Source organism: Etheostoma spectabile, chromosome 22 (assembly GCF_008692095.1).
Source record: "Etheostoma spectabile isolate EspeVRDwgs_2016 chromosome 22, UIUC_Espe_1.0, whole genome shotgun sequence".
In the NCBI taxonomy this organism is placed as follows: Eukaryota; Metazoa; Chordata; class Actinopteri; order Perciformes; family Percidae; genus Etheostoma; species Etheostoma spectabile.
The window spans coordinates 1,777,123-1,789,313 of NC_045754.1; the positions used below are offsets into that span (position 1 = coordinate 1,777,123).

The following is a 12,191-nucleotide window of genomic DNA, read 5'->3' on the forward strand; positions in this document are numbered from 1 at the left end:
ATGTGTTCTATTTCTTGCAAAATACGTATACAGTATGCCAACCCAGACCCCATCTCCCCCCCCAAAAAATCATTGGAGTTCCACAAATCACATCAACGGTCAGTTTCACCGAAATGTGACAAGTTTGCAATCCTTGGTTCGCTTAAAGCTGAGCTAACCAGTACTGTATAGACAGTAACACTGCAATATTTCTAACCAGTAACACAAGATCTTTCCTCTCAGTACCTAGGACGGAGCTGTTGTAGTGCTTTCCCAGTTGGTCCCCCAGCGTGTGGAGCCAGCCAATTGAACCATTCCTCTCAACGCTACCGATGGCATACCTGGAAAAGATAAACAGTTACAACATGATTGTATGTATATAATTACTGATGTTGGCAATAATTAGCCCAAAAATAGAACACATTAATTTTTCATATTGATTCAGAAAATTTAGACTGTTCCAATGCTCATTTTCTGCAGTTTCAGATTCTACAATTTGACTTTTTGTCAAAAAATTTTTTTACTTGAGAACAAACAGTACACCTCTAAAAAAAAAAAACTATTTTTTTTTAAAGGTCCCATGACATGGTGCTCTTGGGATACTTTTATATAGACCTTAGTGGCCCCTAAAACTGTATCTGAAGTCTCTTTTATATAAACCTTAGTGGTCTCCTAATACTGTATCTGAAGTCTCTTTTATATAGACCTTAGTGGTCCCCTAATACTGTATCTGAAGTCTCTTTAATATAGACCTTAGTGGTCCCCTAATACTGTATCTGAAGTCTCTTTTATATAGACCTTAGTGGTCCCCTAATACTGTATCTGAAGTCTCTTTTAAATAGACCTTAGTTGTCCCCTAATACTGTATCTGAAGTCTCTTTTATATAGACCTTAGTGGTCCCCTAATACTGTATCTGAAGTCTCTTTTATATAGACCTTAGTGGTCCCCTAATACTGTATCTGAAGTCTCTTTTATATAGACCTTAGTGGTCCCCTAATACTGTAACTGAAGTCTCTTTTAAATAGACCTTAGTTGTCCCCTAATACTGTATCTGAAGTCTCTTTAATATAGACCTTAGTGGTCCCCTAATACTGTATCTGAAGTCTCTTTTAAATAGACCTTAGTTGTCCCCTAATACTGTATCTGAAGTCTCTTTTATATAGACCTTAGTGGTCCCCTAATACTGTATCTGAAGTCTCTTTTATATAGACCTTAGTGGTCCCCTAATACTGTATCTGAAGTCTCTTTAATATAGACCTTAGTGGTCCCCTAATACTGTATCTGAAGTCTCTTTTATATAGACCTTAGTGGTCCCCTAATACTGTATCTGAAGTCTCTTTTATATAGACCTTAGTGGTCCCCTAATACTGTATCTTAAGTCTCTTTTATATAGACCTTAGTGGTCCCCTAATACTGTATCTGAAGTCTCTTTTATATAGACCTTAGTGGTCCCCTAATACTGTATCTGAAGTCTCTTTTATATAGACCTTAGTGGTCCCCTAATACTGTAACTGAAGTCTCTTTTATATAGACCTTAGAGGTCCCCTAATACTGTATCTGAAGTCTGTTTTATATAGACCTTAGTGGTCCCCTAATACTGTATCTGAAGTCTCTTTTATATAGACCTTAGTGGTCCCCTAATACTGTATCTGAAGTCTCTTTTATATAAACCTTAGTGGTCTCCTAATACTGTATCTGAAGTCTCTTTTATATAGACCTTAGTGGTCCCCTATACTGTATCTGAAGTCTCTTTTAAATAGACCTTAGTTGTCCCCTAATACTGTATCCGAAGTCTCTTTTATATAGACCTTAGTGGTCCCCTAATACTGTATCTGAAGTCTCTTTATATAGACCTTAGTGTCCCCTAATACTGTATCTGAAGTCTCTTTATATAGACCTTAGAGGTCCCTAATACTGTATCTGAAGTCTGTTTTATATAGACCTTAGTGGTCCCCTAATACTGTATCTGAAGTCTCTTTATATAGACCTTAGTGGTCCCCTAATACTGTATCTGAAGTCTCTTTTATATAAACCTTAGTGGTCTCCTAATACTGTATCTGAAGTCTCTTTTATATAGACCTTAGTGGTCCCTAATACTGTATCTGAAGTCTCTTTTAAATAGACCTTAGTTGTCCCCTAATACTGTATCCGAAGTCTCTTTAATATAGACCTTAGTGGTCCCCTAATACTGTATCTGAAGCTCTTTTATATAGACCTTAGTTGTCCCCTAATACTGTATCTGAAGTCTCTTTTATATAGACCTTAGTGGTCCCCTAATACTGTATCTGAAGTCTCTTTCCTAAAATTCAGCCTTAGTGCAGAATACCAGCCACTAGAGCCAGTCCCACAATGAGCTTTCCTTAGGATGGGCAATTTTGAGTCTGTAGCTTTTAAAGAGGGAGGGGAGGCAAGGTGGAGTATGACCTCATAAGGGGCAAGATTCCAGATCGGCCCATCTGAGCTTTCATTTTCTCAAAGGCGGAGCAGGATACCCAGTGCTCAGTTTACACCTATCACCATTTCTAGCCACTGGGGGACCATAGGCAGGCTGGGGGAACTCATATTAATGTTAAAAAACCTCATAAAGTGAAATTTTCATGCCATGGGACCTTTAAGCATTGTTTTGAAGTTGAGAAGATCAAGATCTGTGACTAGCACTAGCACCCATATGATACCAGCTGTGATGTATGCAGAGTCACACAGAGACTGTAAGTGGACAGTGACAGGGCATTGTACCAGATGCAGGCCAGCCAATGAGCGATGAGGGCGAAGGTGCACATGAGGAGGAAGAGGACAGCGGCACCGTACTCCGAGTAGCGGTCCAGCTTCCTGGCTACACGCACCAATCGCAGGAGACGAGCCGTTTTCAGCAGACCAATAAGAGTGGTGGTCTGATGGGAGATGGAGAGACAGAGTATAGGTATTGGTAATGAGATATGGTATTGTTAAACATGGCAGAAAACAAAGTCCCTTGGCTCTGATTTTTCCTTGCAGCTTTCCCACCTGCTCTCACACACACACAACACACACACAACACACACACACACACACACACACACACACACACACACACACACACACACACACACACACACACACAGGTGGGGCAGCCATGGCCTTGTCTCGATGGGAGTCACTGTGGACGTGGTTGATCCTGACTTCCTTTCATTACTTTGGGCTGTGTACTCCCTCTTGTCTTCAGCTGCTCCCCTTTATGTCCATACAACAAATAAAGAACAGGACGCTTACTGTGCTGGCAGAGAGCCCAGTGCTCTGTGCGTGTGTGTGTGTGTGTCCTGGTAGTAAATAATAGTTGTCTGGTGAGGAAAATCTCCACTTTCTTGGCTCTGTGTCCCCTTCTGGACAGCATCTATGAAGTGAACCTTGGCAAAGCTTTTCCCGGGCAGTATTTCAATGTTGGGGAGTTTCCACATTCATCTCTTTGGTCTTGGTGGGTGGCTTAATCACTAAAAATAACAACTGTTTTAATTACTTACATGCTTCCCATTACTTATAGATGCATTTCAAGTACTGCTTACTCAATGGAATTACCCTAGGCTGAGCTGCTGTGTGAGTGATCGTCCTCGGCCCTCAGCGCTTTTCATCCTTATAGTATTATGTGGGAAGTTTCCTCAGGGGTCTGAGGCAGCCTACAGTGTAACTGTTACACCCTCCCTCCCCATCCTCTTCCTCTAACTCCCACCCTTTTTCTGTAGACACCCACCTGCCACTTAACTTAAATTCTCCAACCAACAACTCCATCCCTTCACTTTTCAATTATACAGCAAAATATAGGACCTAATTACACAGAGTCTGAACTATACTGTGTATAGTGTATCACTGCATATTTGCCTCTGTTGTATACTGCATTTCAAGTTTGGGCATGGGAGACAAGGACGCCCTAATGAAAGATGCTATCCCGTTATGGGACATGTAGAATCCAACATTTGTGCGGCTTGACTCATACTTAAAGTCAGGATATCTTAGCCTCTCCTGCCTCTTTATTTAATTTTTAAGATCATTTTTTTGTGCATGAAAAGGGAGAGAGAAGGGAAAGGACATGCAGCAAAGGGCCGAGGTCGGAGTCACACCCTCGGCCGCTGCGTCCAGGAGTAAACCTCTATATACATGGACAGTATGTGCGCCTGCACTACCAACTGAGCTAGCCTGCCACGACTATTCATTTTTTTAAACTGTCTCTTCTATGTCCCTCAACCTTATGGAAACCAACACTAAATCGTTGGAGTACCCCCTCAATCTGATTATTTTCCTCATTCTATTGATAAATCCTTTGGTTTATCAAAAAATGGTGAAAAATGGTTAACACTTCATTTGACATGACGGTAATTTCCCGGAAAAAATAGATGGAGCTTTGCTTTCCAAAGAAAATCTCTATTGTTATAACAATAGAGATTGAACAATAGAGATTTTTTTCAAAAGCATATAGTACCAAATAGATATTATTGAATGTCTGCATTACATGTGTAAAATGTATGCACTATATAGTACCCTTAACCCTCATGTCTTCCTCGGGTCAAATTGACCCGTTTTCCTATATCAATGTTCTTCTTAACTACCCAAAATAACATGACTGATTCCACTGATTCCAACGCTCTTTGGCAAGTACAAATCTCTACTTTCACTAATTTTTCGGTGTCTTATTCAATTTTATAGCATTTGAAAAAAAAATTGAAGTGGTTTTGAAATAGTATTGAGTAAAAGTTGACATATTCCAGTCTGTGATTATCCATCAACATCCATTCCTCTCATTTTAGTCTAAATAATTCCTAATTTCTGCTTTTCTAACTCAAACATTAGGTATAATTTCCTTATGTATTGACCATAAATCCCCAAATAACTGTAAAAATAAAGTTAATAAGTGTTACGTAGTGTTTAAAATGTCCAAAAACGGGACAAAAATGTAAGAAAAAGTTTTTAAAAAATCAATAAAAACCATCAACAAATTCAATTTTCAATTTTGACGGGAAGACAACACAAGGGTTAATAATTTTAATAATTGATAGACTTGACTAAGCACATTTTGCTAACAATCACACAATGCAATGTGTCAAATCTTACTTGTGTAAGAATATATAGCTTTCAATGACACAAAATGACAATGGTTGCATAATCGCCTGAAATCTCCCTTGACTGCTAACTGTAGAGTCCACTACTGAGTGTCTTAAAAAGACAGCAGTGGATGAGTAGAGCGCGGTGGATTTGTATACTCAGCCATAGTTCTTTCCAAGAAAGCGTCATAAGACATTATTGGGAAACATTGGGAAATGATGGACCTAAAACAACAAATGACAGTTTATCAGACTCCAAGGTACGTCTTGAAACAGTTTGTTTTCAGGTTACTAGCAGTCAAAAACTCAAATGTTACATTACTATTACATTTCCACGGAAAAGCATTAGGGCCACATATGAAAAAATGGGATTGAGTTCTGAGTTTAAAGTCAGAATTCTCTGGACAAGCTGGACGCATTTGTTATTTTACCTTAACAAATCACTTAAAAAAAATTCTAAATTGTGGATTCAATGTTCTCTCAATACAATTCACTCATGTTCTCACTCGCATTTTGTACGCTGCATTGCAAGATGCAAGGTAGACACGGTCCACCACAGCTGGCTGCAAATCAACTTCCCATTGGAGACAATTAAATTATGAAACACAGAACTAAACCAGCCCTGCCTCTCTCTTTCTTCATCCTATTCCCTATCTGCCAGCTCCTTATCTCCCTCCTCCCTTTCCCTCGTTGTCCCTTTCCTTTTCTCGTCTCCTCTTTATTCCATTACATAAGACACTGGCAGAGACGCGATGTCAACGCAACATTCTCTCTTGTTCTCTCTCTCTCTCTCTCCATGTCCCTAGCACTTGTCTTGTCCTCCCTTACACCTTCTCTGCCAACCATCGTCCACACATCATCCTCCCTATGTGTTCTTAATAATCTGCTCATATGTATTGCGCATGTGTGTGTGTGAAGCACTTTGTGACTGTGTGTTTTCAAAGTGCTATGCAAATAAATTGTACTTACTTATTCATTATATCTAGGTATATACTGTACTTTGAATTTATTTGATGCCTTTGTTTCATGTAGCCAGGCTTGTTATTTAATTCCATGCTTACCTGTGTTTAGTTTGTAGATTGCAGGACTTTAATAATAGCTAAAATCAGGACTGGGTACCAATAACCGATTTCAATACTTTACAGGCAGCGACCGAATTACTCAGTATCGAGTATCGAGAGAGGCCTCATCAAAGGAGTAAATGTCATCGGTGTCAGTGAGCCAATAAGCATGGAGCATACTTCTACCGAGATCTAATAATGCTGCTGATTGGCTGTCTAACATTACAGTTTCTTCCCAAAGCCATAACCACTCGGAACTCACACATGCACTGACTTCACTTCACAGCCTACCCCCCCCCCCCCCACTGTGAAATACTGTATATAATCCCTAAAAAGACACTGGAATTCTGTGCAATTTCATTCCGTGCAATATTTAATATTTAACTGTTTCGCTTAATTACAGTGCAATATTTATTTATTATTTAGTACTTAACCATTTCATTACTGTGTAATATCTAGTACTCAGGACTTTTGATACATCGATAACTAATTTATTTGCATAATGTGTATACAAACCCTTTATCTTTCTTACTATTTTATATAGTTGCTTTCAGGAATTGTGGACCACGTTCCCCCTTACTTCTTCTGCACTACTCACTCAGGTTCTATACATTTTATATTTTTATATTTCGTGTAAAGGGGTTGTTTCAATCTCCTTGCACAGGTACGGCACTTATGTATAAGGACAATAAAGGCATTCTCTTCTATTCTACATGTTGCAGAGGCACGCAAGAAAAACTACGTTGCACAGAGACGGGGCTCACGCAGTAGGAGCTGAGAAATAAATAAAAAGATTTGTGTCATAATGTGTAATGTTGTAATTTGTTTTTGTTAAAGTGTTTGTTTTTTAAATGAGCATGGAAAAAGGTAACTGGTATCAAAGTCAGAGTGTTGGTATCATCCATTAAATCTTTTTGAGGATACCCAGCCCTATCCCTAGAAGTTGTGTTTCTGTTGCCTTGATTTTATTGTGCAAACCCCCCCCCCCCACAAAAAACATGTCTCCTTCCATCATGCCATACCTCCTCTCCGCTGCGGTAGATGAGCAGGTCAAATGGAATAGCAGCCACCATGTCGATGAGGAACCAGCCTTTGAAGTAGTGGACGGCGATACGCACCGGGTGGCTCACCACCTCATCATTAGCATTCACATATGTAGTCCTGACAGAAAGAATGCAGATTACATTGAAATGAATGACTTTAATAGTTGTTATTCTAATACTTTTGACACAACAACTACAAATGTTTAGGGGTTTCACAGAATGATCGACGATTTGAATATTCAACCATCAGAACTACTAATTGACGTGGTGCATTATTGTTGAATATTTGGTCATCTGAGATTTTGACCTGACTCAGTATTAAAGTAGTGGCAACGTATCAGCATGTGACTCCATCAGATATGCAGCAGGGGGCGGTGTGGGTAGAGCAGCTGACATGGAGCGGATGTTTTCCGCTAACCAGGAGTGCAAAATGAGGAGATGGAACGAGGACTGGAGCGGCAGCGAGCAAACTGTCAGTTTTATCAGGGACACACAGATGTTGGTAGGGTGACCAGCTGAGAATGGGTCAGATTGGGGACGAGACGGGGGGGAAGGTTGGTTAACATGAATTTCAAAACTTCGCAGCAAAATGATTTATTATTTTTTTTATATTTCAGGAACTTTTATGAACTGTCTTGCATGTGAACCCGAAAATAAAAATAAAAAAAATCCTTAAAATCGTGAACTCAAGGGTCATGTTATCTGTTCAGTTAACAAACTTCATCAAAATAAACTTCATTAAATCGGCGGACATTCAAGTTTGATTGCATGCATATGTACAGTATGTATATATGTACTGTTGACTATTGGGGAGCAGTTGATGACCACTAAACTACACTATTGGCTAAAAACAAACACAAAGTGTGGGTCTGTACAGTTGTGCTGTAAGTTATATGGCACCCTAGATGTTGGATAGTTTCAGTTTTTGCCCTTTCATCATGGCGTTTCATTGTGGTGAGTAGGCTACGTTTTGAATATCTGTTTGCATACGGAGCTAGATCTGTTTCTTTATTACCTGCGAGAAAATAAATAATCTGAGAGGAAAAAAAAATGTTTGAGACAAAACGTTATCACACCTCACCGCCAGTGTTGGTTGAATAGCAAGCCAGCGTTAGCTATATATATATATTTTTTCTCTCGTAAAATGCTTTTTTTGCTATCAGTGTGATAACATTTATTTTCTTGCATTTAATAAAGAAACAAATCTAGCTCCATATTTGCACCGTTTATATGTTTTTTTTTAAATTACAATTGCCATCTGAGGGAAATATGTTAATAATCGGAGTCCTTATGACAGCTCACTCGGATATTGATGTTTTTCAATGAACAAATAACATTCATAAACGGCATTAAATCTGCGAGCATTCAGGTCTGATGTATATGTCCTTCATATATTGGACCACTCGTCGACTATTGGGGATTAGTTGATGACCAATAAACTACAACTGGGAAAACCACTTTGTACCATATTCTTTGAATAACCATTCCTATTATCAAATATGCTAACAGAGTTTCTTCTTCTACAACCAGTGTTTCATGAGGACAGAGCACAGAGTTTGGGAATTAGACCTGCAGCATTTTAGTATTTTTTTTTTTTTTTTACGAATAATTCTGCTACTACAGCTGGAGCAGTTTCTACTACAAATAACAACAACGTATTACTACTACTTCTACTACTACTACCACTACTACTACTGTTATACTGTATACTAAAGTATTTAAAGTCTCACCTGAAGTTGATGAGGATGTCAATGATGAACATGATGTCCACTATGAGGTCCACCACGTTGAGAGGAGAGCAGGAGTAACCACAGTTCTGCTTGGCTACCTCTTCCTGAGAGGAGAGGAAAGGAGAGGAAAGGAGAGGAGAGCAGAGGAGAGGAAAGGAGAGGAGAGGAGAGGAAAGGAGAGGAGAGGAGAGGAAAGGAGAGGAAAGGAGAGGAAAGGAGAGGAAATGAGAGGAGAGGAGAGGAGAGGAAAGGAGAGGAGAGTGGAGGAGAGAAAAGGAGAGCAGAGGAGAGGAGAGAGAAAAGAAAAGAGAATTGAAGAGACTTGACTTGAGATGGAAGTGTGAGGTATTCTTTATATACAGTCCATGGCTAAAGTAGATAAAAAATCAAACATCATGTCTGTTCTCCAACCATGTATTTTCAATATTTATGTAGCGACATACTTCTGAGACGTTCTACCTGGCCCCAACAAAAATACTAATTAAAACTACTGTAAAACCAAATCTAAATATATAAAAACTAAACTTTTCTGAAAAACAGTATATACGCTTTGAAAAATAACTCAAATGTAACTAAAATGGAATTGAAAAGTCATAACTGAAATAAAATGAAAAGTAATTGAAAATTCAAAAGTAGAGATGTTCTGAGACTGATACCAGTACCGGTATCGCCTCCTGTACTGCCTCAAACGCTGGTATCAGTATCGGGAAGTACTGGAGGTTATACACCGATCCGATACCACGTAATAAAGCCCTAAAGAAAATCTACTTTAAAGTAGTTTATTGATGTTCTTTTCTGTTCTAACTGACTGTCAAACGGGATAATAAAAGAAAGTTCTGTGGCGTTCATTGTTGGAGAGTTTAACCTGAGCCAGACCGACAGCAGAGATAGAAATCATATCCCATCCATACAGGGATAGTAGTATAAAACATAAAAATACATATGACCCACTGGTATCGGATCAGTACTCGGTATCGGCCGATACGCGAGTTTGGTATCAGGAAGCAAAATATAATATCAGACCATCTCTAATCAAAGGTTTGTATTAGATTGTATGTTGTATAGATGCAAAGCCCTATGAAGCAATTTTGTCATGTGTGATTGTGACATAAATGAAAAAAAAAAAGACTCGACATGGGTTTGTTGAATGATTGTGTCCCTAGATGGGAGCCCACCTGGTCGTTGAGGAGGAATGCGGCTGAGTAGGGCGTCAGGATGGCGGTGTAGATGACCAGCAGCAGGATGAGCCAGTCCCACACCGCCTTGAACGGGCTGTAGTGCAACACCGTCCACTTGTGGATGCGGGGGGCCTGGAGCTTGTACTCCGGCAACACATCGGCACCCAGAGACAGCACCTGAGGGAGAGAAGATAAGACAAGATGAAACGTTATTGTCTGATTCACACAGAAAATGAGATTGCATCATCTGCTCCAACAATCCACACACACCACATAAAGCTTTAGTGCGCAGCTTTTTCATATTAATGAACGTTACATTCAAACTATAGGGGAGGAGAGAAGGGAGAAACAGAGTACACTGTATTACTATGAGACTGTTTACACAACGTGATGGAAAATGAGATGGCAAACATGCATACTATAAACACACACACACATACACACACACACACAGACGTTTTGCACACAACCCATGAAATATACATTGACTTCCATAACATGCGTGCTGGATTCCATTGCTAACAGCATTTTGCAATTACAGCGATAGAGCTAGTGTCCTCTGAGGATGACAAGAGCTGTTCTGAAGGCCCCGACCCTCTTAAGGTCACCCTCCCAGGCAGCGAGTTCACCCCTCACACACACACACACACACACACACACACACACACACACACACACACACACACACACACACAGAGTCATATCCTCTATTTCTCTGTAACAGTGGCTTTAGTCTTGCATAGCCAGACCTTCCTCCACAGAGCATTCTGGGATGGGAGAAACACTTGCTCTGGTTTATTGGCGTTTCTTTAAACCAATCACAATTGTCATGGGCGAGGCCATGCACGGAGCCCTGGGGCCGCTGCAAAATATCCTCGGGAAGGATCTTGTTTTGGTGGAACTTGTGTTTGTTCAAAAGTAGTTTTAGTCGTCAACAGAGAAAACTCCGATTGGACAGATAGTCTAGCTAGCGGTCTGGATTTACCCTGCAGAGATCTGAGCAGCAGGTAACCAGAGTCCTCAGAAATCCACTGGAGGTTCGAATTACAACACAAAGAAAGAGGAAGGTAACAGACATCCGGCAAAAAAAAAAGACATAAGACGAAATTTTCGGCGGCAACTGAGCAGTCCCAGAAGTGGAAGTTTGTGGATATGGACTACATCGGCTCTAACAAGAGGGTTTTGATTCCAAATGGACAAGTGACAAGCCCCCATATATAACTGTATTCCAAAACATTTACATATATACGCACACACACACACACACACACACACACACACACACACACACAACGCACACACACACACACACAAACTTTTCCCTCCATCTTCCGCCTCACACAACAATCACACACACACACACACACACACGTATACAAACTTTTCCCTCCATCTTCCGCCTCACACACCACACACACACACACAACACACACACACACACAAACCTTTCCCTCCATCTCCCGCCTCACACACAAACACACACCATGAATGAAATCTCGGGTGTTACGGAGCAGTTCTAAGTAGCTTAACGTGCAGTAATGTATTCCATCGCCTGCACTGCTCGCCCTGGACGAGAGCAGGAATGAATCAGTGTACAGACGCATTAGCACAGCCTGCCTCGGGTCTCTGCTCTATAGAATCACACAGTGAACTGCAGAAGATTGGATGCTGTGCTAAAACCGAGGGCAGAAGAAACACTGAGCTATGGAACACAAGTGACAAATCCAGAAGAGAGATTATCCTGACCTTCTCTGTGTGCTGTTGTATGGCCCGATAAACAGTAGAATAACAGAAATGCATGAATGGAGGAATGCATTACAGCTAAGGTGGCTTATTGTGGACAATAATGCTGCCATATTGTTACATGTATCACTATCAAAATGCTTTAAAATAAAATGCAATCTGATACAACACCAACAACTTTAGCCTATAGGTGAATCATTACTTCTCACACACACACACACTCTTAAAAAGAACACTATGAGCTTTACATAGTAGTATGTGCTATACAGATAGTGTGCGAGTTACGATAGAGCCAGATAGTTTAGAACAGACACACATTGTTGTCACATTATTCACATTACAGTGTGTTTTGTATTATTTTATGCATAGCCCCCTGAGTTTTAAGGG

At 40.1% G+C, this 12,191-nt stretch overlaps 1 protein-coding gene across 2 annotated transcripts in view; it reads right to left on the reverse strand.

Annotated features, from left to right (window-relative positions):
* The window catches only part of kcnh2b (potassium voltage-gated channel, subfamily H (eag-related), member 2b), a 374,402-nt gene that overhangs the window by 68,396 nt on the left and 293,815 nt on the right, over positions 1-12,191 (reverse strand). For both annotated transcript variants that reach the window (XM_032503799.1, XM_032503800.1), the window contains 5 exons: positions 10,059-10,238; positions 8,884-8,987; positions 7,133-7,271; positions 2,717-2,871; positions 226-320 (listed from right to left, as the gene is read on the reverse strand). In XM_032503799.1, coding sequence (XP_032359690.1) covers positions 226-320; positions 2,717-2,871; positions 7,133-7,271; positions 8,884-8,987; positions 10,059-10,238 — 673 coding nt within the window. The remainder of the gene's footprint in view (positions 1-225; positions 321-2,716; positions 2,872-7,132; positions 7,272-8,883; positions 8,988-10,058; positions 10,239-12,191) is intronic.